Genomic DNA, 25,812 nt, shown 5'->3' with positions numbered 1-25,812 from the left:
CAGGGACACTAAAATAATGCGAATAATAGAGTAAATAATAAAAAAACAACTTTATATTTCGAGTGAGTGTTACAAAGTAAACTCCGACCTAGAAAACATCTTAACTGGAAATGTTTTCATGCAAAAACTTGGCTTTAGCTTGGCCTACTGAGACCACAGCACTGCTACTAAAAAGTTCTCAAAGAAGATGGCTCTTAAAGCAGAGCTGTTGCGAGTTATTTTAAATAGGAAGTTTAGTGGAAGGATTAATTTTTTCATTAAAGTGTAGTGATAACTACAGCCTTGATAGGATTAGAAAGCAAATAATTCAGATGACATAAACAAAGGGTAGTTAGTGCTTCTACAACCACCACCAAGGCTGGTTTTTGGAGAATATGGGCCAGAACGAGTCTGGGGGTATATCCACCATATGTTTCTTTTAGGCAAGCAAATTTTAATAGATGCCTATCAGGTATAAGAGTACTATTGCATAATAGTACTTGTGTATTCATTTATGTCTTGTCCACCTGAAAAATAGTTTTTATCTGTGCATTTGTTTTTTTCCTATAGGTTCCTTAAAAAACATGGCACCCTTTATATAAATGTTTTCAACCATACAAAAGTGACCCCAAATGCCAAAGTAACTATGTCAGCTCTGTGTGGCAATATAATGCACTCTGAAAAAAATAAAGAAGGTGGTGTAGAACATATACTTAAGCTATCCGACATGCCTGTGTTTGGTTAGTGATGACAAAATTGCATCACTTTTTTCTAATAGCTTTATATTTGTCATCTACATAAAAATGTTTATGGGCTTACAGGTTTTCTCTGGAAACATATGAAAAACAATGTTTCCAAGATTTCCATTCATTAAGAAAATAAAGTATTTTGCCACCCCTGAAACCATGTAGCCCTGAGCTGCTGCCTCAGTAAGCTCTGTGACTATAACCAAATGTTTTGCTTGACATCCTGATCAGTAACTCAAATATTTAATAAAACAGTAGTACTTTGGATGTTATAAAAAGCTTTTCAACAGAGTCATCAGACAGTTTAGTCAGAAATGACATACAATGTGAGCCAAGCAACAAAAGACTAACCTTGACTAAACTTGACATAAAATGTCAAGTTTATTCTCAAGTCATTCAAGTTTGTGGGCATTTGAACCCAGTCTAGCAACATGCAGTTTGCATATTCTCCCAGCCCATACGGTCTTTCTGGGTATTGAAGCTTCCTCCCACAGTCTAGAAACATGGCTGTTAGGTTAACTGGTTCTAAATTATGACTGCATGACTCGTTTGTCCTGTGTATCTCCATGTTGCCCTGTGATGGCCTGGCAACCTGACCAGGATGGACCCTGCCTCTCACCCAATGCCAACGGCGGGTATAAACAATGGATGAATGGAATTCAGTTGCTCTCTGAGGCCCTCTGCTGGTGGCCTTGAGGTCTTGAATATTTTCTCAGTTTGACGACACATCAGACTGAAATTGATGCTGTGCAAGTCTAGAGCCACTCCTTGATTCTTTTCATTTTGATTCCAGGAAAACTAAATCTGATTGCTGAAGGTAGTCATGAGAAGAACACTCCTTATGCCATGCTCAGATATAGTTTTGATTAGTTAAGTCACTTTACACTGACCTTTAAGAGGTAAAAAAAAAAGAACATAAACTCATACAATCTGCAAATCAATTGAAATACCAGGTGTAACACTGTTTGACAATAGCTAAGCTATAATTTTGAATTTCTACAGACCTTTGCAAACAGTTATACAAAAACACTAAACTCAACTGAGAGACGATGCATTTCTCTGTATCTGTGTCCTTGTTTTGATACATCCAATTATCCTGGCCTACTTCTTGTGCAGTTTATTTTCTTTAACATACCAAAACTCCAAGGAAATATCTCCTTGGTAAAAGAGATGATGCAAAAAAACAACTTGTTTTGAACCCATCTTATTCATATTTGCAACACAAATAGCACAAGAAAGAAGAAAATCTTTACCTGTGCAAAAGGTTGTTAATACAGCGCCATTGTGGTACAATCTTATCACCTTGCTGCAAATGCATTTGAGGACATTACAGAAAAAATGCCCAGAACCTGGAATTGAACCAGGTCCAGCTGCATTTAGGGCTGTAGCCTGTGAGGATGGTGCATCTCCTTTACCACTCTACATGTTTGTTTTAATCTATTCATGTTGATTTATATGCACTGTCCTGATTAAATAAATTAAAATTCAAACTGTATCCTGTATTCACAACATCACAGATTCTCCACCTTACAGAACAGTAGTCATAAACGTCACCTGAAGGGTTTGCTGCTCTAAAGACTCAGTTTTAGTCTTCAATTAATGCTTCAATTACAATTAATTGTCAGAGGAACAAATAATTGTATCAAAACTATTTCTCAATAAATACATGTTCTTACAATAAAAGCTTTGATTTTGATGCTGCAATAAAATATGTAATTATTTTTTACCAGGGATGCCACTAAGTGTTGCTTGCATTATGCATTCCAACATGTAGTACACATTTTTTAGAGGAGAAAATATGCACCACAAAATTCCCTTAAGGCAGTCAGATAGCTCAAAAGTTTTTCTTTATATGAGAAACCATAATCAGTTACAATCAACATCTTATAGTCACACCCAGATGGAAAGATCAGACTAAATTACCTTTTTTTTTATCAGATATTACGGAGTCGCCAGACCGTGTGTGTCTAATGTTTAAGTCTCAGTATCTGCCCTTTAATTTTCGTCCTTGTAACCGCAAGAATCCAGGTTGCCATGACAACTAAAACAAGCAGCGTTAACTAAGTGCATTACAATTAGTCATGACTTTATGAATAGACACTTTAAAAAATGTCCTCAAACGAAAAAAAAAAAAATGTAATAAAAATGTTGTTAGAGAAAAATTGGCCAAGAGGCACTTCAGTGGTTAAGGTATTGATTCTCCTCCCACTTGCTTCTTCCAACAGGCAGGTTAGAACAGATGCTTTATTATATTTCTGACAGGCTTCCTCTCTCAGGAGCTGCTGGGTATATATCCACTTATTGCGACATCAGCTCAGAGAAAACAGATTGACTATAGTTTGATAAGAGCTGGAACCTCATTCATAAACAAACCTTGGTGATCAATAAAACTATGAACATGACTATTCACACCTGTCTCAAACATTTAGCATGAGGTTAGTCATCGATAATTGAGAAAACGATCAACAGTTGTCTAAAATTACTAAACTATTATTAAATTATTAAACTATGTACTGCCAGTCCAGTGTTCATATTTCATGCTTTCATCAAATATGTGAAAACTAATAAATCTTCTACGACTCCCATTCTTTACACAGGGAATCTACCGCCCCCTACTGGTCAATAAGGGTAATCCTCAACGTTCTGTGAGGTCTTTAAGACCAGATTAGAAATTTGACAAACTGCAGCTTTGAACTTTGCAAAGTTTACAGTCTGTACTTTGAACTTTTCTTTTTGTAAAAAAAAAAAAAAAAAAAAGTTTTTTTTTTTGTTTTTTTTTAACCTAGTGGGCTTCAGATATACAGGAAGTAAGGCAGAGTATGAAAGAAAAGGAGCAGGGAAAGGCCCAGGGCCAGGATTCAAACCCAGGACATGGAGATGAAGGAAGGAAGAAAGAATAGACAAAGAATAAAACAATTAAAAACTCAATGGGGGGGGGGAGGAGAATGAACATGGAAGGGGGAAAAACATCACATTTTATTTATTCAAGTTTGTATTTAATCTTGGAATCAATGTTTTATAAAAATAGATCTGTGATAAGGGTTTATGGTGCTTCACACCAAGATGAAGACAGCCTTTTATTTTAATAATCCCCAAATCGTCCAACTCTTTCTTTGGACTCGAGATCAGTGGAATGGTCTGGTCTGGTCTGTTGTATTGTGCTATAGAAATAAAGTTTTACTTCTGTACTAAAATCCCCAAAGTTTTAGCTTGACTAGTCGTGAGCCACGATAGGCCAGGCAGAAACTTAAAAATCCAACCTTTGTCCATCTATTAAAAACAACATAGCAACACCCTGACAACTCTCTTCAGTGTGGAGGCTGCTACTGGAAGAAGGCTCAAAGTTAGCCATTATAAAACATCAATGGAGTGTAAAACTGAAGCCAGAGGAAACGCACAAGGTGAAAGAAGTTATCCATTACCTGAGAAACGACCACATTGTTAATCACTTATCCATGCAGAGTAATGGCGGTCATTGCCTAAGAGGCGGGGAACACCATGGACAGATCGCTAGGTCATCACAATGCAACACACACAGTTACACCAAGTTACTTCCTGTATATGGTTTACATGCTCCAAAATGTATTTCGGTTTAAAAAGAAAACATGAAAGTCTGCAGATGGAAATGTTTTTCCACTCATGTTCTGCCCTGGATAGTGCTAAAAATACGTTTAATTATTTTTCATAGTTTGAACTCTGCAACCTGTAATAGTTAAAACAAAAAACTCACATTGAGTAAAAACACTGTGCACCTTTATTGACAGCAGCATGTATACTTTTGAATATATCTGATTACTGTGAACATTTGCTCAAGCAGAGTAAAAAAACCAAAAAAAAAAAAAAAAAAAAGGTCTAGGTTTGAGTGCCTAGCATTCATAAAAAACCAAACAACATATAAAAACAAGCTCATAAACAAAGGCCTTTGTATTTGATTAGATAATGTAAAAAAGGGGGAGACTGTTAGGATAATCCTTCATTTTCTAGGCACTTAAATGAGTCCAGGTGACCTGCAGTCAGCGTTTTTGACCTCCTGTGTGCCGACTGTTAGCATATTCTGTTAGGATGCACACTGAGATGGACCATGTGAACACAAAAGTAGCATAAAAATGTTATGGAAGTACCAATTATAAACAGTTAAAACAAAAGAAAACAGGACCTTCATCATAAATAAACAGGTACCTGTGCATCCTTCTACACAAAGAAACATGGTGTCCTCTCAAGTGAAGTTAGTGCATGGCTTCTACGTTATGTACACTTTGTCTGGTGTGATGATCAACTGATAAAAAAAACAAACAAAAAAAACAGAAAAATAAAAAGATAGAAAATATGATTGGACCTCTGTGAATGTTACGCTGCACGTTTAACATGGTGATGGGTTGAATCCCTGCAACTGTTGACATTGTTGGTGAGACAAAAAGCACCTCGAAGTTGACACAGCATAAACTCGTCCTTTTGATATAGATTTTTGGCTAAGAAAAAGTTTGTTTCAGTTTGTTCCTGAAGTGTAGCCAGATGATGTTTTAAACTGGAAGCGTAACAGACCGTGACCCTTCATGCGAGCCTGGTTAGGCCTCCTCCTTAATCCGCATATGACTGAGTGAAAAGAGTTCGGCGGGACTCAAAGGTTAAAGGAGCAGATTAAATATTTAAGACAGGGCTCCTGCACGTGATTTATTTTAAAAAAAAACATTTCCAGACTCAACCTTCCTCAGTCCTCTATGCTCTTTTTTGAAATATGGAATACAAATGTTCAGCATGAAACAATGGCCGGTATTTATACACAGTATGGCAAGATTTAATTCGATTACCTGGTGAAAAGAAAAACTGGAAGGAAGGATAAAAAGAAAGAGGAGGTGGGAAGGACAAGGAAGGAACGGAATAAAGAGGGAAGGAACAATAAGGAGGGAATCAAGAAAAGAAGAGGGACCTGAGGAAGAAATGTGGAAGGAAAAGAAGAACAAAGGAGGGAAGGAGAGACGCACAGAAATTATTGATGCAAATAAGAATGGAAGGACATAGGAAAAATCAGATTGAACAAAAAGGGCAAAATGAAGCAATAGAGGTAGGACACAAGGAAGGATGAATGTAAGAACGAGGTGAAAGAAAAAAATGACTAAATTAAAGTTGTATTTAGACAACGGGAGAGGACATTTTTTCCACTCTCTCATTTTCTTTTCCTGCTTTTCTTCTGAAATCAATTCCAGACCTTTTTAGCCTGTTTGTAACCATTAAAAAATGAAATATTTTAAAATGAAGAAGCTAGATCTCCTTCCACAGATAATCCACTAGTTTCAGGGAAATTCTCCAATGGTAGGAGCAGAGCGTTATTCCTCTCATCCCCACAAGGTGGCAGTGGACAGCTAGGTTGAGTGTGTGACGTGGGGTCGAGGCACTGAGGTCGTGAGCCGCTGCAGACGGACCGTGTGGAGACTCATAAATGCTGCATCTAAAGCCGAACTCCTCCATCATCGCGCTTCCACTGATTTAGCAAAAGTCTAGTTCCCACCTTCAACTGAAATAAAAAAAATTTAAAAAAAAGTTCTCTCTTCAAACCTCTTCCCTGAAATGAGTGAGACTAGTAATCCAGCATTTGTGCTTCAGAGGGACAAAGGGTCAGAAGTTCTGGTTCCCTCCTCCGTTTGTGGACGGTTCTCTCAGACTTTGCTGTCAGAGGGCTGATCTCCCAGGGCGTTGACGATGTCGGTGAAGGAGGGGCGCTCTTTGAGGCCGAGCGCCCAGCAGCGGACCATGAGCTTGTAAATTTTGGAGGGGCATCCATCCGGAGCGGGAAGCTTCAGCTTTCCCATCTTCAGATCTGCAGCAAAAAACATCACAAGGTTTTTATGTTAAATTTAATTAAAGACAAAGAACCAATTTCTCCAACTATTTAACCAAAACAAAAAAAAAAACCTTGAAGAAAGAAATCAGCCCTACCTTCCAGAACCTCGTCGTCGCTCAGTTTATCATGCGGCATTTCTCCCAGACTGAAAACTTCCCACATCAGCACCCCAAAGGCCCACACGTCGGACTTGGTGGAGTAATCGTCCTCGAACACGGACTCTGTTGGCAGCCAGCGCAAAGGGATCCACGCCTGTCTGTAGTGGTAATACTCACTGCGCACAAACACACAGAAACAAAAAACATAAGACCCACATTCAATTCAAACAGTGAAATCAGGTTGGGAGTTTATTTTGTCAACTTAAAAAACAAATGAAAACCCAGAATCCACTGGGTATGCAGTGGATGCTGCCACTGTTCTTCTCATGGTGGCAGCATATCAGAGGTCTGATTGAGACATGTTTAGACAATCAATCCATTTTGGTTTTGGATGCTGTGCAGCTGCAAGGATTTTTGGTCTTATTATTATAAAAACTTTCGGACAGTTTTTATAATAAAAAAAGAAGTTCAAAACACGTTTTCCATCAATCATAACCGGGAACGGGACAGATATGCCATACTCCAACGTCCCTCTGTTCGGCTTTCCAATCATACGGCCAGACATATTTTAAAAGGAGCAGCAAAAGCAAATGAGATGGATTAGCAGAGCTTGCTACCAACTGATGTCAAACTATGATACAGCAACAGTCTTCAGTCAGAGGTCTCTTCAGATTCATTGCAAGACTGACTGCTACTGGAGATCCTTCCTGTTGTAAATCAAGATCTGGAGGAATGGCCTTCATCCAGAATTGGGTACATATACTATACATTACATGGAGATACTTTTCAATTGGTTGATATTTCTTTAGGTACAAATCCATTTTTCTACTTTGTTACTGAAACAATGATAAGCTGCAGCTGTATAACTGTGTTTGTAACAGACCTGTTGTAGACGTCTTTGCTGAGGCTCAGTGAAGACACTTTGATGCGCCTCTGACTGTTGATCAGACAGTTCCTGGCAGCAAGGTCTTTGTGAACGAAGCGGTGATTGGACAGATGCTCCATGCCGCGAGCCACCTGGGCACAGATGGAGACCTGGAGAGAAGAAAAAAAGACGAAGGAGAAGAGCAGCGTAAAGTAACTTTCATGAAACATTCAAAGTGGAACAGATAGATAATCATAGCTGCACTTCTTCCTTAATGAACACATTAAAACACTCACAGAAGGTTAGAGACCTGATATAACCTCATTTTCTTTGTAAAATGACTCCTTTCAAAAGTTGCAACAGGCAAAAACGTAAACAAAAGACAACTTCAGTGTTTTATTTATCTCTAAATAAAATATTTTCTAATGTTTTGGTGTCAGAAAGTCTGTAAACATCAGCACTGCTCATAAATAACATAATTCTCCTCTTTTTTTAACCGTTTTTCAAAACAGATAATTATTTTTCCAATATTGCTTTCAGTCTTTGGAGCCATATTTGTATAAAACTGAATATGAACTGCTATATAAGATGTTATGAAAGACCGTCTGGCACAGTGAAGCCCAGTGGCCTGCTTTTGTGAGCAGGAATTTGATTAATTTGTAGACCATTATAGAGGGAATAGTTTCAAACAGGATCATTAGTTTGGCAACACAGATGAAGATGCAGACCCAGAAGAAAAAACCCCTAAAGTATAAAACAAATGAATTATAAATGAGTTAATGTTTATCTGGCAGTCATTTAAAAACCATAATAGTTTTGGCTTGATTTAAAAAAAAATATCTAGTTTTGATGCGGCACACATGACAGACGGTCAAAAGTTGTCTTGTATATTAAAATAAGAAATTTAGGAACATTTAAACCAATTTTTATCTTTCTCTGATTGTCTGAGCTCTGAAAATCACCCAGTCAAAGTATATACTTGTTAAGACTGCATAGGAACACTGAAGAGTGCTTTTAAATTTCTCAGTAGGGTGCTGGTTTGTTGGATCACCAAGCTACATAACTTTTTTTATACATCCAACTATGAAATTAGCTATTCTGAGCAAAAAGCCTGGATATGGAAAATGCATAAAAATCTCAAAATAGAGCTTTGAAGCATATGTGACATACAATGCAGCTTTAGAGCAAAAATAAAACCTTCAGGACTTACTTTGGTCTTGGTGCTGATTGGCTGAGACTTCACCTTGTCATCTTTGCTTTTGGAAATTTTCAGGAACTGCTTCAGATCTCCCTGTCATGAGAAAAAAAAGAAGCAAAAATCGTATAAAATAAAGAAACTGAAACAATATGTTTATTTCTTTGTTTCAGTTCCTGTGTGTGTACCAGGTCGTAGTACTCCAGGATCATGTAGTGCGGCTCCGCCTCTCTGCAGAGGCCCAGCAGTCGCACCACGTTGGGGTGGCTCAGCTTGGCAAACATCTCGGCTTCACGGCGGAAGTTGCTCTGCAGCTGCTCGTCTCTGGACTGCAGTGACTTCACCAGAACCACCGCCTCCACCTCGCTCTCTTCGATACCCTTCGCTTTGGACAGCAGCACCTCGCCGAACTCCCCTTTACCTGAGCAAACATTCACCAAACACATTAGAACAGACGGACAAAAAATAAAAAATAAAAAAAAATAATAGGGCTAAACTACCGAGTGTTGTGATGGTTTGGAGGTTTGCACGGGGAAAGTGGAGCTTATCGCTGGCATGGCTGTGGCGTTTCTCGGTTGTAGCGACCGTGCCCATGTTGGTGAGTGTCACTTCCTCCTGGATCTCCGCCGTGGTGTGGCCATTTTGCTGAACAGCACCTCCTGAAGAAAACAACGCACATCCACAAAAGGTCAAAGATAACAGACAAAAAAACAACAACCAATGATGATAAAAATTCACAGATTTAGACAACCAATATCTCCACTCTGATAAATCCTGTTGTATGTTTTACCTACAATACCCACAACTAACACAAGATGGCGACAAATATCAAGACAGTTAGCAACATCTTCAGCATGACAAAGCAGGGAAAGAGAACCGACCATATAAGGAGTTCATAATTAATGGTAGGACTAATAAAAATGTGTAAAAAGTCTCAACTTAAATTCACCTTTTACTGCACCAGTATAACCTCACAATGTTTAATTTGAGGACATTTATTTAAAAGAGAACTTATTAACTGTTTTGAATATTTTTCAATCATATACCGGTGGCCTATTAGGGTATAATGTATGAATGGGTGACATTAGACTTTATAATTTAATCCATAATGAAGTGAATAATTTGTGCTATTTACTGTGATAACAAAAATAAAGGTAATTTTAAAAGGTCATTTTACAAATGAATTGGCATCAGTAACATCTTTTGGCAATTAAAATACTGCTCTGACCAATAACCATTAATAAATAGGTTATTGTTGTCCCAATAAATCTGAAATCTTATCCTCTTTTTCCCCCCACAATAAATAGGCCAGAAATTGCCTGTCTCTAATATGACAGCACTAAAAAAAATCCAAATCCTTGTAGCTGCTGTTCAAAATGGGAAAGACATGATGACATGCACTTTACATAAGGAGGTGATGATTCTCATAAGTCAGAAAATAACTTGCATGTCTGGACGATGACTGTATTGGTTTTGCCAACACCATCGTCATGCCAACTTGTTCACAAAGCATTCTAGGAAAAAGCTGTTTCTTTCCTACCATCACAAAAAGTAAATCTGAAAAATGTGCCAAAGTTTGTAACGAGAGCTGAAGAGTTTGGCAAGATTAAGTTGAACTTTTTAAGCCTTGGGCTTTTTTCATCACCAAAGGTCTTAGGAAGCTTGTTGGTGTCTTCGTGTAATCCAGAGACCGTTTCCTACCGTTGAGACACTCCATCTCTGGCTCTTCTCCATCCTGGCCCTTCTGCAGTCTCTTGGTGTTGCGTCTCTTCTTGCAGTAGAACATCAGTCCCAGAACCACAATGATGTAGGCCACGGCTGCCCCCACAGAAAGCCCGATGGTTTGAATCATCTTATACGGAGCCTTGTCATCCTCAACGTCATCGTGGTGAGGAGGTTTGTCTGCAGGACACAGAACGGATGGATGGATGGATGGATATTGAAAGCACATGTTGACAGGGCCATTTCTAGCTTTGTGGGGGCCTAAAGCGGGATGCTGTCTGGGGCCTCTAGTTTATCAAACTACAATGAAGGGATATGCTACCACTTAAATTCACAAAAAATGCAAAATCTATTACACTTTACAAGCAAAACAGGCTACAATTAAAATTTACAGTAAAAATTTATGGCAATTAAAAAAAAAAAAAGACAGATTTTGAGTTTTAATAGAAAATCCTATGGCAGCACAGACTGTTCATTCATGACATAAAGTAAACTCTAAACCTGAGTCTATGATGAACAGATTCTTGCCAGTGAAATAATTATCCCAGGCTAGCTAGTGGGACAAAACATTTGCTAACAAAATAAAAAAAGAAACGTTGCACATCCACCACACATTTGAAATCCTTTTAGATGTCGTTTGTCTGGTTTACGTTTCTTGGTAACTGGAATGATTGGTAGCTGTAAATCATTCCTGTTGTACAAGTCTGCGGTTTCAATAAAGAAATCAGCCAAAGTTAATATTTACAGTTTATTCAATTTATAAAGTCTGAGCAAGAGTTGCTGGACTTTATTATACTACTAAACTATGGCAAACGGGAAAATAATTTAAGACTTAGAATGAATAAGAAACTTGGGTTGCACCAAGCTTTTTTGTTGTTGTTGTAATTTTAAGATTATATTTGTCTGCAAAATTTGTAGATATAAAAGAAATGAAAAAAATTTCCATTGGGTCATATTTGCCTCACTGTACAAAATCATGCAAAGAGCCACAAATGGCCCCCGGGTTGCACTTTGTACACCCCTGGCTTACAGCAAAAACAACCCTGCATGTTGCAGAATGTTTTGACGCTTTTAGCAAACATGTGAAACCAGTGCAAGATTGTTTAGAGATTTAAAAAGTCTGACCTACTGTCTGAAAGATGCAACAATCACATGTTCTACAGAAGCAAACATCAAGCCCTTCACCGCTTAAAAGGTTAAAATGATCAGGTTACTGTTGGGGTTTAGCTGGGCGGCGTTGTCACGCCTACCCAGACTAACGACTAAATTAAATTGTCTCTCTCTTTCTCTGAAATCCTTCTGTTCAGGTAAAGTGCGAGCGTGTGACTGTAATTTTCAGCTTTTATCGGCCTCAGAGTGTAAAGCTTTATTAGATCCAGCATCAACCCGAGCCCATCACCCCGTCAGCTGTGGCGTCTGAGACGTGGGGCAGGTTATTAACCTGTCGCCATGGGTGACGGACAGACGGGTGGAGGTTTAATTAATGCCTCCTCTCTGCTCCTGTGATTGTGGCTCACTGCTGCACATGGGCACTTTTGTCCCTGATAAAGAAAACCTCTGGAAGCATGCCTCTCTCTCTGTGTGTGTGTGTGTGTGTGTGTGTTAAACCTACCCACTACGTAGAGATGAGCCACTCTGTCTTTGATGCTGCAGCTGTTCCCAGCAACACATGTGTACTGACCCGTGTCGTCAGTGGTGACATCTCTTATTATCAGCGAGCCGTTCGGCATCTCCTGGATTCTGGACGAAACACAGACGTCGGGATCACAGTCACAGTCTGTCTTAAATGATCATGTTTAGATGTCTGTTGAAGACTGTCAGACATACACCTAATCTGCAGAAGTGTGAAGAGCTGTCAGATAAAACAACACAACAAAACGTAGCAGGAGGGGCCCACATGCCAGCGGGATGAAAAGCTACAAGCAGACATTTGTCCTAAATTTAACAGGATTAAAAATTAAGAAACCTTCACAGATTCAAATGTACCAGAGTTCATCTCAAATTGTTTAGATCAGGGAAATGGAATGACATAAGAAGGGGAAAAAGGGAAGAAAGGAAGGAAAGAAGAAAGGAGGGGCGCAAGGAAGGAAAAAAGAAAACGGAAAGGAAGGACATTTTGCAATAATAATAATCTTTACAGGTTAGAGGCAAAATGATAAGCTATCAATAAGGGAAATGAATAATTTTGCTTAAACTAAGTCACAAACATTTCTTCAATGTCATTCTGACAATGATTAGCAATAGTTTATCAGGAAATTCTGCCTAAAGCTGAAATATATACAATAAAGATGTACAACACACACATAAAAAAAGACTGAAAACATACAGCTCTGGAAAAGTAGTAAGAAACCACTGCACTGAACCCCATTGAAAACCTTCTGGTTATTCCACCAAATATTAGTTTCTGAACTCTTCCCGAGCTAAAACATTATTATTGTTGTTCTAAATGAATATTAACTTGCTTTTTTGGATTATTTGAGGTCTGAAAGCACTGCATCTTTTTCATTATTTTGACCATTTCTCATTTTCTGCAAATACATACAAGTTTTGCTTGGAATTTCAGAGACATGTTGTCAGTAGTTCATAAAATAAAAGAACAATGTTCATTTTACTCAAACATAGACCTATAAAAGTTAAATCAGAGAACTGATCATTTTACAGTGGTCTCTTAATTTTTTCCACAGCTGTATATTAGTCTCCAAAGTATTCATACAAAAGCAACTGAAAGTTCTTTTTATTCTTTTCTTCCAGGGTTAAAAGTTGTTTGAAGTGATAATAATTCTGCCCACTTCATATCAGCCTGGTCTCACTTACCTTTCGTTATTGGTGATGCCCAGAACCTTGTCCTTCACAATCCAGTGGACGTGAGGTTTGGGGTCACCGCTGGCCTGGCAGTGCAGGACAGCAGTGTGTCCCTGGTACACAGACGTATGCTCTGGCTCCACCTTAAAGCGAACATACACTGCATGTGCAAGCATGGACAGAAAAATAAGCAAAAAGCTCATCAATGTGAGGACACAACTGGGGAAAAACCTTGACTACTCACACCGATGGATTCTCAGCTACTGGGTGCTTTTCATTATAGTAAAATAGTAACTCAGAGGACATTAAATGCTGTTTGTTTGACTCTTAATGAGAAAAATCAACACTAAACCCCTCTAATAAATAAAAACTCTCAGTGTGGGGTAAATTCTACATTGTGAGAGACTTACCGGCCACAACGAGTGTCACCAGGGCTCTGATCTCCCCCTGCAGGCTGTTGGAGGCGATGCAGGTGTAGTTGCCGGCGTCGTTGCGAGTGACCTTGTTGAAGCGGAGCTGGCCGTTCTTCTGATCCACATGTGGCGGGAGCTCTCCTCCGTCTGAGGGGGGAGCGGCAGGTGAAAATATCGATTTATCAATGCAATTAATACGTTTTCCAATTCAATATCGATTTGGAAAACTCTGAATTGCGCTATATTAACTTGGCATCGCACATAAAATTGTTGTCTTCTTGAGTTTTTTGGTGGTTGGCAAATAGTCACAGCCACAATCACACACTTTTACAAAATCAAGCAAATATGGCGTCAACCAACTGCGCTGCAAAATTTTAGCTGTACAAACAGCACAATTAAGTTATATTTGATAATGTTAATGTGAAGGAGTGAGCAGGTTGATCTCTGGATTTTCTTTTTAATATAACTTAAAAATGTTAACAGCAGAAACAAAAATATTTCCTGCACAAACATGGCACAGTTAACCGACACCACATTTCATTTGATTTTGTAAATGTGGGGGACTGGTTGACTTTCAATGACATTTATTAATATCTTTAAAATCACAGCGGCACAAAGGAACATTTCTGCTGCACAAACGCATTTCACACCAATTTAAATTAATTTGAAAAAAATGGGAGGTGGCAACTTCACTAGGGTGAAACCATTGTATTTAAGTTGGAAAACATTTTTGTTTTTTTTGCTGCACAAACTTAGCATGAATATTTGACACCAATTTTGTTTAATTTGAAGACGGTTAGGGTGGAAAATTTACTCAGGTACTACAGTCATGTTTTATCTTTTGAACTCCATATTAAGCCAAAGTGTTATTATGCTACTGTTTTATTTTCAGATATTTTACTGCTCAAAAAGGTGAATATATATACACTACTGAAGTAATTACAATAAATTAATTGATAATACAATAAATTACTTTTATACTACTCAAATACCAAAGTATTTCAATCAACATGGTCTAACTGATATTGAAACACAACTCAAAGACTAGAAATGTAATTAAATGATGAGGTTTTTAAGTACCCAGCCCTAGCAGGGAGCGTATGAAGGAGGGAACCGGCTCTCCCTCTCGGTTAATGAAGACAAACGAGACGAGGTCTGCGACGATAAATCTTCCTCACAATGTTTGCTGAAGACTACGCAGGTTTTAACACGTCTCGCCTTAATGTTGACAAAGATCTGCAGGTTGCTACTGCTTCTTTTTTGGGGTGAGATATTGTTCAGACAGCCTTTTCCTTATCAGATCTACAACAACGGGGGGCAAAGGTTAAGCCAGCGCCATGCGTACCTGCTTTGGTCCAGCGGATTGTGGGGCTCTCTCTGCCCTTGGCGGAGCACTGGATGGTGATCTCCTCATCCAGCTCAAGGCACTGGGACGGCTGGGGGGTGGGTGTGAATTTCAGTCGCTCTGAAACACAAGTTCCAGGGAAACATTACATGTGGTTAACACATGCGGTGAAAACATGGGGAGGTGGGGGAAGGTCAAAGCTTCTTTTGTGCAACTCTCCCTGCAGATGAAATGGAACCAAACTGATCTGCAGCGCCTTGCGAACAAATTCGGAGCCTTTAAACGTTTAGCACCAAGTATTATGTATTTTATTGGGGTTTTCTGTAAAACATAAAATAGTACATACATTTTTTGCATCACTTTTTCTAACAGCTTTGCACATACAGACATTAAAATGTCGCAACACTCTTTTCTCATAGCTCAGTGGTCTGCAACATTTACAATCCAAACAGCCATTTTCACCCCCAGGCCAGATAAATAAATTTTTTATAGAGCTGCTAATGTTACACGACCAAAAAAAAAAACCTGTAAAACATTTGGAGAAACATCTACTTCAGGAAAATTGTTGTCATTTTTAACTGCTTAACTGTCAACGTCAAGACGCCTACATGTTAGTCAATGTTCATATGAGGACACTAAAGCACCTTTTAAGGTGCTTTAAAGAACCAACAATGTATTTGAATAAAGAAAAACATAAAAAAAGAGAAAAAGAAAAGAGGGGTAGATAAATTTCTTAAAAATATGTACAAAAATATATAAATACAGTAAACAATTTCCAACCTAATTCCAGGGAAAATAGATTTAAAAAAATATTACATTTCCACAGAAATGTAATATGATTATTTCATGAAAAATCTGCTAACACATGCATTAGTCATTATATCCATACTTAAAATCAAAAACGGGTTCTTTATTCATAGTTATTGAGAACCACTGAGGAAAAATGTAAGATTGGACAGAGCACTGCATCTCACATACTCATACTTTGGCTAGGCCATTCTAACATGAATGCGCTTTGATCAAAAAGGAGGGATGCATCTAAAAGTTGCAGCTCGGAAAGACTGACCAGCTTCTCTGGTGGCAGCATCATGATGCATCATGATACTGCCACCACCATGCTTCTCAGCTGGGATAGTGAGATCCGAATGATGCATCGTTACACAAAGTTTTGCAGATACGCCAGATAGTTTGATTTTGAAGCAGCTCCCTCCATTTGTTCCTGGAACAGCTGGATTTAAAATTAAATTAAATTACACACAGATGTTTTCCAATCAGGTGAGCTAAAGTCATTCTAAAAAGTTAGAATGACATAAAATCCCAATAAAACACAAATTGGTGGTCACAAAGGGACAAATGTGACCAAATGGTGTTGCAGCAACAATGTCACACAACTTGATGATTTGTGGCCTATCAGAGGCTGAGATCAAGTAAACATGCTGGCCATCCATCACGGTTTAGCTCTACGACAGGAGACAGGAATGCATAATGGAGATAAGGTGTTAAAACTCCAGCTTGGACCAAACCCGCCATCTATGAGTCATGTTTCACACCTCTGTGGGTGTCCCTGCATAAAGCCCACATAACACAGATTCCTGATTTAGCAGGCAAACACACAGGCCCTCAGGTATTAACCCGTGTTTGCTTCTTCTCTGAAAAAAAAAAAAAGTATTTTGATTTCACCCATTTCACACAACCTTTCAGCAGAGAAAGAATTTAAATGGCCGTACTGATCATTAGAGCGTTCCCCCTGCAGCTTACCCAGCACAGTGACTCGAGCTTGGCCAGACAGGCGGCCGCCGACGGTCCTGGTTTCACAGCCGTACATTTGAGAGTCGTACACCTCCACGTTGTTGATCCTCAGGGTGCCGTTAGGAAACAGCTTGAAACGAGAGTCCTGGACGGCAAAATGAAGAGGGGAAAAAAAGCTTCATGTGTGACTTCTCAACAACCTTGTTAAGAAAAGCAGACAGCTGTGAGTAACAACAAACCTCAGGTATGATCTCCATGCCATTCCGGTACCAGGTGACTTCAGGCTGTGGGTTGGCCTCAGCGTAGCAGTGGAGGTAACCTGGTTTACCTTCGTCTAAGCTGCTGTCCAGAGGTTTGGACACCCAGACCGGGGGAGCTGTAGCGGCACAGAGAGTCATCAGTATGCAACATCAGTTTATAGTCACCATGTACATCTAACTCCCTCGGATGGATCTTGGATCAAATTGTATTTAAATTAATGCTAAAAATAATTATTTTTTGGTTTCCTTTGGACTTTTTCCGTCATAAAACACAAACAAACAAAAAAAATATTATGGATTTAAGAGTAGAATACTATTCAAACACAAGAAATCACACCACAATTACTGGAAATTATGCTCATCAAAGCATTAAAATAATCACTGTTATTTAAAATTCTTGTATTTTTTTTACTTATACTTTAAAGGAACCATTTAGTTTTTTTCTTCATGAAATAAAATAAAATTTTATGACTTCATTTTATTTCCACTTACGTGTTTTTATTTTTTATTCTTATTTGTGAAAGAAAAAGCTGTCAAAGTTAAGAACTTGGGGTTTTAGTATTTTAATATCTTCCTAATTTTAATGGCCGCATCGACAAAATGTTCCCCGACTATAAACATAACAAATATTTTTTTTGTTTGTATTTTACAGGGACATACAGGAATATCTTTGAGATAAATAATCTCAAAGATATCTGCATAATCCCATCCCAACTTTACCTTTCGTGAAATCTATTTTGCGTCTTCATTCAAATATCGTCGGTTTGCATTAGTAGCTCCAAAATGTTTCCCTGTTTAAAGCACAACTTACTTGCGACGGTGAACGTGACATCCTGGGTTCTGCGCCCAGCCTTGTTTTGGGCCACACAGGTAAAGGCGCCCGAGTCTCCCTCTTTCGTCCGGTTGAAGACCAGGTCCAGGTCTTCCTGATACACCCGGCCCTCCGTGGGCACCCTGTGACCTTCCCTCTCCCACCACACCTCGGGGTCGGGCCTCCCTGCTGGGGGGTAACAGGTCACCCGCTGCATGGTGTCGGTGGTGAACACCCTCGACATTTTTGGCGACATGCTTCCGATATCTGCAGTGAAGAGCAGGGAGATGGAAATAACAGAGCGTGAAGTAGAGATTTAAAACGCTCCAACTGATTTCCATTTAATCATTGATTTGCTTTCAGAGTCACTGAAGCATTTCGATTTGGCCCTGAGCAACACTAATTCCCAGTTAAGGGATTTCTTGTCTTGTTAAAGTAAGTCCTGTGATTTTAGGAGCAAGTTGCAGAAACCAGTGGAAGGAAGACAAACAGAGAACAGGTTGGACTTAGAGGGGGATTAACTTCTGTTTGGTGGGTCACCAAAAATCAGCAGCCCCTAAATACAAGGAGCAATGAGATCTATTACAGGTCACAAGACCTTCATCTGCTGTTAGCATTAATACCCAAATACAAGTCACTAATACTTCATGAGACAGACAGAGAGAGAGAGAGAGAGAAAGAAAATAAAAGAGAAAGACAACCAAACAAAGAAAAAACATAAGAAAAAAGTAAAGAGAAAAAACAAACACAGAAAAAAAGAAAAGGAAAGTATGAATGAAGGTAGAATGATAAGGAAGGGAAGTAAGGAAAGGGGAAAACAAAATGACAAATAGAGGGGAAAATAGCAGAAGAAAAGAAAGAAACAAGCACAAAGGGAAGTAGGATGGATGAAAAGAAAGATAAATTAAGGACAAAAAGATAAGGAAAAAAACTTGGAAAATAGGGTGGTAGGACACAAGGAAACAATAAAATTAAGCAGCACAAGCAAGGAAATAAATTAGGTCATAAGGATGCAGAGCATGAGGTAAGTAAATAAGGGAGGAGAGAAAGGAAGAAAGGATGGAATGAAAAATAAGAGGGGACACAAGGAAGGAAAAATCAAAAGACACAATTAAGGTTGAAGGAAAGGAAAAACGCACCAACAAAAGAGAAATGAAAGACACAAAACAGGAAGGGAAAATGACTAATATTTAAACAATGGGATAGGGAATACAGTCAGGAAATACAGCAATTTGTCCAATCATTTACTTTTTCCATACTTATCCAGACCTGGGAAATGCTGAAAAATGAAGAAGGTGGAGCAGAAATGGGACTATCTATTACTGTGACACAAAATTCCATGTGCTGCCAGCTGGGAAATGTGGCGTTTATATGGATCTGTGGTTCTGTGGGTTAAAACTGCAGACTCAGTCATTTCTCGTTAATCCCTGACCTTTGGGATAAAGAGGAAAGCAATCAGGTGATCAGGACTTTGAAATGCTTAGAAATTCCAACCCCTAGCTCAGTAGCAATGCTGGACTTGCATGCACATGCATCAGAAAATGCAAGATGAGAAGCTTGATGCTGATTAAAACTATTCTGTAGGGAGTTTTTCCAAGTTCATGTATTTGGACTCTAATACAAATTCATACTGTACTTGTACTTTTATTTGGAAAATGATGAGCTTTATGACATATTTTTATGGTGTTTTCCTGTCTCGTCTTTTCGTTGCCTGTTTCAGCAACACCAGGATGTTATTTGTTACTGATGATCTCTGCCTTCCAGGTGTTGTTTACTCTGGAGAGAGCTCATTGGTCTGAACAAGTCTGGAAAACACCTGGAAATAATGTGATCCACTGGCGTCTTCGCCGCATAATGGATCCAGCAGGGCCGGATGTCCGTATGGGAATCTGATCATCATCACGGATATCTGGCTCTAAGTGAAAGGAGTGGAGTGCAGAGCAGACTCGTGGACGGGGTCAGGGGGTAACATAAGCCCTCCTCGGATTTCAGAAACACAGGTTTTTGTCCGTCACCGATTGAACAGCTGCAGTTTAATGTGTGCGCATGTGTGTACCAGCTATTTGGAGAGATGCAGTCTGTGTAACCACGGATCCTCCGATGCCACGTCCCACACACTTGTAGGTTCCTGTGTACTTGGGTTTGACTTGTGTGATCAGCAGACTGCCGTTGGACAGCAGGGACACGCTGCGGAGAACAAACAGATGAAAACAGACGATTTAGACGAGATCGGTGCATGAATACGACAGAACCTGACCAGGGCTCCGACACACGCTGGGCGTGAGAATTTCATACCAATTCAGACTTAAATTTTCAGAGCTCTTGGTTCATCTTTTGGGCCATTTTAAAACTGCAAATGCAAAAGTTCCTCATGAATTTATTGCTGATATTTCTACAGCGGTCTGGAAAGAATGAAGGAAGGGTGGGTGGATGGATGGATGGATAGAAGATAGGGATAAAAGTATTATATAAGGATGGATCAACGGATGAACCAAAATATAGATGGATGCAACATGGATGGACGGACGAAAGATAAGGACTAAAGTATATATAAAAGAATGGATCAAAATATAGATCGATGGAACAATGGATGGATGGATGGATGGTTGGTTGGGTGGACAGATGGATGGACAATTGGAAGACATGAATGGATGGATGGATAAATGAAAGACATTGATGATGCAAGAAATGAATGGATGGACGAAAGCCATTTATGGATGGATGAATAGACCAATAGAAGATATTAATGAATAGACCAAAGGATGAATGGATGGATGGATGTAAAGAAAAATACAGAATAAGATCTGAACATGTAAATCTATATTTTCATGTTCATCCGGACCTGGAAACTGCTGATAAACTCCAGCCTCTGCAGCCCAGGCAGCCTGGACAGCCGCCCTGCCTGCATACCAATACATGCAACAACAATGTTCTGCACAACGAACCCAAACTCATCAGCAAGAAATTCCCAGCTCAATTCCTTCATCCTTGACAAGTATGATCATCCTGCCTGAACTGGGCTGATTCACAAAAAAAACAATCACCGACGTCTCAAAGGAACAGTAGAACAAAAACCAACATCCCACTGAGAACAAGTATACAGTAAAAGAAAGGAAAGTTTCCCACATCCTGCTATAATTAAAAATAAAACTACTATCCTTCAGGGGGTGAAGGCTGCCAGCTGGACCCAAGTAGCTGGCAGTTTCAGTGTGAGTGATGGAAAGGATGCAAAGTAATTAAAGACTGACCTTAAGCCAGAGTGAGATGGAAATCTCACATGTGATAGTGTCGCTAAAGGCAAATCAGCAGCTCATCACAGCTTGATGAGAAAGTTACTGTGGATTTTGTAAAAAAAAACTAAAAAACATACAACATCTAATATAATGAAAAGTAAAAAGCTTTTGGGGTTATTTTATAAGAAGAATTGTCCAGGATTGACTGAATCCCTGAGGCGGCAGCGATACTTCTGTCATCTTGGCTTCGTTGTTGAGAAAGAGGAAGGGAAATGAGCTGCGGGACTTTGAGTACATTTTCCCCCCCATGACGGCCATGAAACCGACTTCACTCCGAGGGAAACCTCTAAAATAACCTCACAAGAAAATAAGTCAAGACAGACTTTTTTTTCCTTAAAAAAAAATCCTCATAGCTCTGCTGGACTCTGTGCATAAACAAACACTCGGCTTCACAGTTTGCACAACGGCCTTGAGCTCAACATGTCGATTTTCTCCTGATTTCAAAACATCTAAAAAAACAATCTTCATCCGATAGTCAAACAAAATGTGCAGAGGGTTATCTAAACAGTCTTGTTCCCCACATCGAGCTGCATTTCTCTGGGGTTACAATCAGCTCACATCAACAAACAAGAATACACAAAACACAACGCTGCCTGGGAATTCCTCCACCAACAAATGCATATTTTAAAGAGGAATCAAACACAATTTTGTGTTGCAATCGTGCCATCAATGCCTTTTGTTTATTACACAAATGCGTAACTACAAAGTAGGGATGTTGTGAGTGATTATTTTAGTAATCGATAAGCCTGCCGCAACAAGCAATAATCAATTAATCACAGGAAAAATTAAAATGGGCTTGATCATTTCTATTCCGATTATTATTTTTTGAAGGCCATTTTTGCTTACAGTGACATCATAATCCATTGTATTTATGATTTTGGTTTTGTGTATTTTATTTTTTTTGGTTGAAAATGTCCCAGTGCCTGTGTCAAGTCTTTACAAAATTGAAGTTTATTGTATTTATTCGCATTATTATGCCATTATCAAAATGGTAACTGAAAATGGTCTGAAGACATCAATATTATCGTTTATCGCAATAAATTCTGGGACAATTTATTGTCCAGAAAAATTGACTTTTTTCTGACAGGCCTCATATCATTCATTATTCTGACAAATAATTGTGTAATCAAATAAAAAATTGTCCCTTCCTATAGTAGATATTTAAGCTGGTTAAAGAAATATATGAAAGTGAAAAGAGGAAACGCTTTAGTTGCTCAACCTTTTGAGTAATTTGTGCAGCAGCAGTTTCAAGTTTCACCCTGAAACTTACCATGTGACAGCTCAAAAACTTAAAAATGTGCATGGGGTAAAACAGAAAAGGCCATGTTGCCGATATGGCAATATTTCTGATATTTTAAACAAAAAAACGTATCAATAATTATAAGCGTTTCATATTAGTCGATATAAATGTTTTTCAGCTATACTGTGCATCTCTAATCTACAGTAGACAAAAACATTTTTGAGGGACGCTTACGTGTTGAGCTGAGGAAAAATGTACATTTGTACGGTTCTTCTCTAAAAGACTACTATAATTATAAGAATGTCAAATGGTTGTTGCATCATCGTTGTTGACAGAGTTCGGATGTGGGAGGTTTAATTATGCTCTACTTTGTGTTATGGTTGATAAAATCCCAGTGAAAGTCAAGTTTTAGGTTGGAATGGGACAAAATATGAACGAATGGACTGTGTGTTTATAATGGCTGCACTGGTGAGATGACTGCAGCCTGAGGGCTTTTCCACTCACTGTGAGAACACAGGAGGACTGCAGAGAAAGGCTTTGTTCAAGTGATGCATGGCGGACTGCCCATTGTTACAGCTATGGCTTCCCTCGATGAGCAATTTGTCTAAAGCTCGAGAAAGAGAGCCACGAGGATAATGCACAGGTTTCTACTTAGAAAGTGGAGCAGCTTAGGAAGGCGGATGCTTAAGTTTGTGTTGTGAAACGATAGAAAGAGTTGAAATCTGGACAATCAGCCGGTGTGAGTAGAAGAGGAAGAAACGACTTGAGGAAGCAACTTACCGAGACTTGTTAACCAGCAGCTCGTTCTCATGGTACCACTCCAACGTGGGTTCAGGCTCCGCAGTGAACCGACAGTGGAACATGGCTTCTTCGTTCTTCAGCACCACCTGGTTCTCAGGGGTGACCACCGGCTTCGGGACGCTCTTATCTGTGAGACAGACGGACAAACACATGCATGTTTACATCCGGAAGCAGCAGAACAGGTTCTGACTGCAGCAACAATTGCTTTCACAATCATTACTGAACTCTTTCCTACTTAACAGTCACACAGATAAACCGTAAGAATAATCACACACAGGTGTTTGGATCTAAATTGGGCTCTTCTATGTAATTTTCAGTGAAGCTGTTATAAGTGGATATATTGTTTGCTTTTCTCTCTTTCTGCAGGTGTAGAAGTGACTTCTAAGGCGTTTTCTTGTATTCTCTGTAGTGGAGCATTATGGTAAAAGCCATAACGCTCCTCTTGTGAAGTAAATCTGTGACCTCTCTGTGGCACTCAGACGACAACAATTCTGATTTCTATGCTGCTGGACAGCACATGGGGAAAAAATAGAAGAGAAGCAGGGTTGTACTCATTTTTAAAGCAGTTTAGCAATTTATCAAAATGTGACTGTTAATAATCTGGAGGTGAGATCTAAATGACTCCCAAACTTGGTAGAGCCCATATTATTTAATAATTTTCCAAACAGGCATGCGTGGGTAAACTTTACTCTGATATGCCAAAGGAAGAGATTTGCTGTACAATACAAGCCTGAGGGGAAGTATTGTACTCAAAATAAAAACCTGAAAACTGCTGAGCTCCATACAGGAGGTGAAGCATGAAAATATTCCTAAATCTAATCCTTTCATTTGCAGGTTTAAAGATATGGGTCAAAACATCAAATTTTCACATCTAGGAGGAGGAGGAGGAATCGTGCCAGAGGCAGCATTGGGATAAGGCTCAAGGTTAGTTCTGGAAAAACTGAGAACAAAAAAAGGTGTGTAGTCAGAGAACACCTGGCCCACCCAAGAAATCAGTGGGATGGCCTCAATACACAGGAAAAACAGGATAAATGTGCTTTTTCTCACAATGACGCCTATTAGAGAGGCCGACGGCGGCAAGACTGTAACTGGAAGCTTGTTGGGTTTTGTTCCCCCCATGCAGGTGTTATCGCAGCATTTGAGAGTCTTACAGGTGGGTAATTAAAATGAAGAAGGGTGTCAGGTTTCTCCAGCACAGACATGCTGCTGGATTAACTTTAAAGCCACACATATTGGGTTAAACAACAGATTTCTGGAGGAAAACAAACAGCCTTCCTGAACAGCAAACTGTCTGAAAGCAGCCGCTGCACTCAGATCATCAGTTCCGCTTCAGGATATCAAGTTATTATTCGCTTTGCACGTTTTTATGTTTATATTTCAGTCTGCGTGGGAGGCGGGAAATGAAGGTACAAGTACACTCTTTTATAATCACATTAGATGCTCTTTCAGGGCTTCCTCTCGTCACTAATGGTGCTTAAACCGACTTCCTCTCCTTTCATTTGCAGCAGCAGCAGCAGACTTGGAAAAAGGCAGAGAAAACCCACATAAAAAAAAGAAAGAGTAATGTGAGTGAATGTTAGGATTTTACAGCTTTATCTCCAACTCAGGGATTTGCCTGGAGCACTTTGAGCCAATCTGTTAAATTGGTGACCCAGAGCCACACATAACAGGAAGGCACATTTTTAAATTTCTAATTACTTTTTTTAAAAAACATTGTTGAATAAAAAAATTTATTTATATTTTGTCATATGTGTAATTTTTATGTTTAAGACGACAAAAAAAAAGATATTACACTTTAAAAAATACTGGACATTTCTGTGTCCACAGTGCTGTAAACAAGTATTTGCCTCTTAAGAGATTTTAAAAAAATAATTGTTTCAGATCAAACAAATATAAACTCATCATTTGAGGTGAAAATCAAGAAATGACAGCATTTCTTAGTTCGATTTCACAACCAATTGACTTGTTGCATTGGATGGAACCATAAATCCTGAATTTCTGTCTTTCAATTGTTAATCTTAAGCTCATTATCTTTTTTGCAATGCAGCAGAACAATGACCCAAAGCAGCAAGCGCATCTCTGAATGACTAAAAACAACAACAAAAAAAGGAGATTTTGGAAAGGCATAGTCAAAGTCCAATTGAGAGGCAGCGAAAACCCTGAAATGAATTAAAACAGTTCTACAGGAGTCACGTGGGACCGCCGAGGAAGATGGCAGCACGCTAGCGGAGCTCCTGAAAACCGACAAATTTTACTCTCATTTACTATGAATATACACCTCTCAGCTCACAGGATAGAAATACGTTCGACACGCCAAAATTCTATAATCTTCACAAGAGGCCAGATTTTTAATAGCTCACCGACGGAATGTCAAGCAGCAACAAAGCTAATTTTTTCAAAGGTGCGGCAACGAGAAGTAAGCTAGCAGCGAGGACCAGCCCCACACCTGAAAGCTCTCCGGCTAACCTGCTGACAAACCCGAGCTGTGCCGAAGAGAAACATTCGGATTCCAACCTCATGGAAGAAATACGGAAAATGAGCACAACACTACATGTTGTGGCGGCAGACGTAGTCTCGATTAAAGAAACAACCAAAGAGCTTAAAGATTCCGTGGAAAATATTCTAATCAGGCTGGGCGAAGTTGAACAGCGAGT

The 25,812-nt window shown here is 39.1% G+C and overlaps 1 protein-coding gene across 1 annotated transcript in view; it reads right to left on the bottom strand.

Moving 5' to 3' along the window:
- Window positions 1-4,456: 4,456 nt before the first annotated feature.
- Window positions 4,457-25,812, bottom strand: part of ptk7b (protein tyrosine kinase 7b) — an 84,972-nt gene continuing 63,616 nt past the window's right edge. The window contains exons 5-20 of the mRNA XM_008430295.2: window positions 23,138-23,285; window positions 19,881-20,011; window positions 17,825-18,091; window positions 16,993-17,129; window positions 16,763-16,898; window positions 15,005-15,124; window positions 13,657-13,806; window positions 13,259-13,406; window positions 12,057-12,184; window positions 10,424-10,624; window positions 9,223-9,381; window positions 8,911-9,143; window positions 8,738-8,818; window positions 7,546-7,697; window positions 6,660-6,838; window positions 4,457-6,540 (exon numbers count right to left, since the gene is read on the bottom strand). Of these exons, the coding sequence (XP_008428517.1) occupies window positions 6,380-6,540; window positions 6,660-6,838; window positions 7,546-7,697; window positions 8,738-8,818; window positions 8,911-9,143; window positions 9,223-9,381; window positions 10,424-10,624; window positions 12,057-12,184; window positions 13,259-13,406; window positions 13,657-13,806; window positions 15,005-15,124; window positions 16,763-16,898; window positions 16,993-17,129; window positions 17,825-18,091; window positions 19,881-20,011; window positions 23,138-23,285 (2,531 nt within the window). The 3' untranslated portion in view covers window positions 4,457-6,379. The remainder of the gene's footprint in view (window positions 6,541-6,659; window positions 6,839-7,545; window positions 7,698-8,737; window positions 8,819-8,910; window positions 9,144-9,222; window positions 9,382-10,423; window positions 10,625-12,056; window positions 12,185-13,258; window positions 13,407-13,656; window positions 13,807-15,004; window positions 15,125-16,762; window positions 16,899-16,992; window positions 17,130-17,824; window positions 18,092-19,880; window positions 20,012-23,137; window positions 23,286-25,812) is intronic.

The sequence above is a fragment of the Poecilia reticulata genome, linkage group LG15 (genome assembly GCF_000633615.1).
Source record: "Poecilia reticulata strain Guanapo linkage group LG15, Guppy_female_1.0+MT, whole genome shotgun sequence".
NCBI lineage: Eukaryota > Metazoa > Chordata > Actinopteri > Cyprinodontiformes > Poeciliidae > Poecilia > Poecilia reticulata.
The sequence above is the reverse complement of the archived record's forward strand: the minus strand, read 5'-3'. Positions and strand labels throughout refer to the sequence as shown.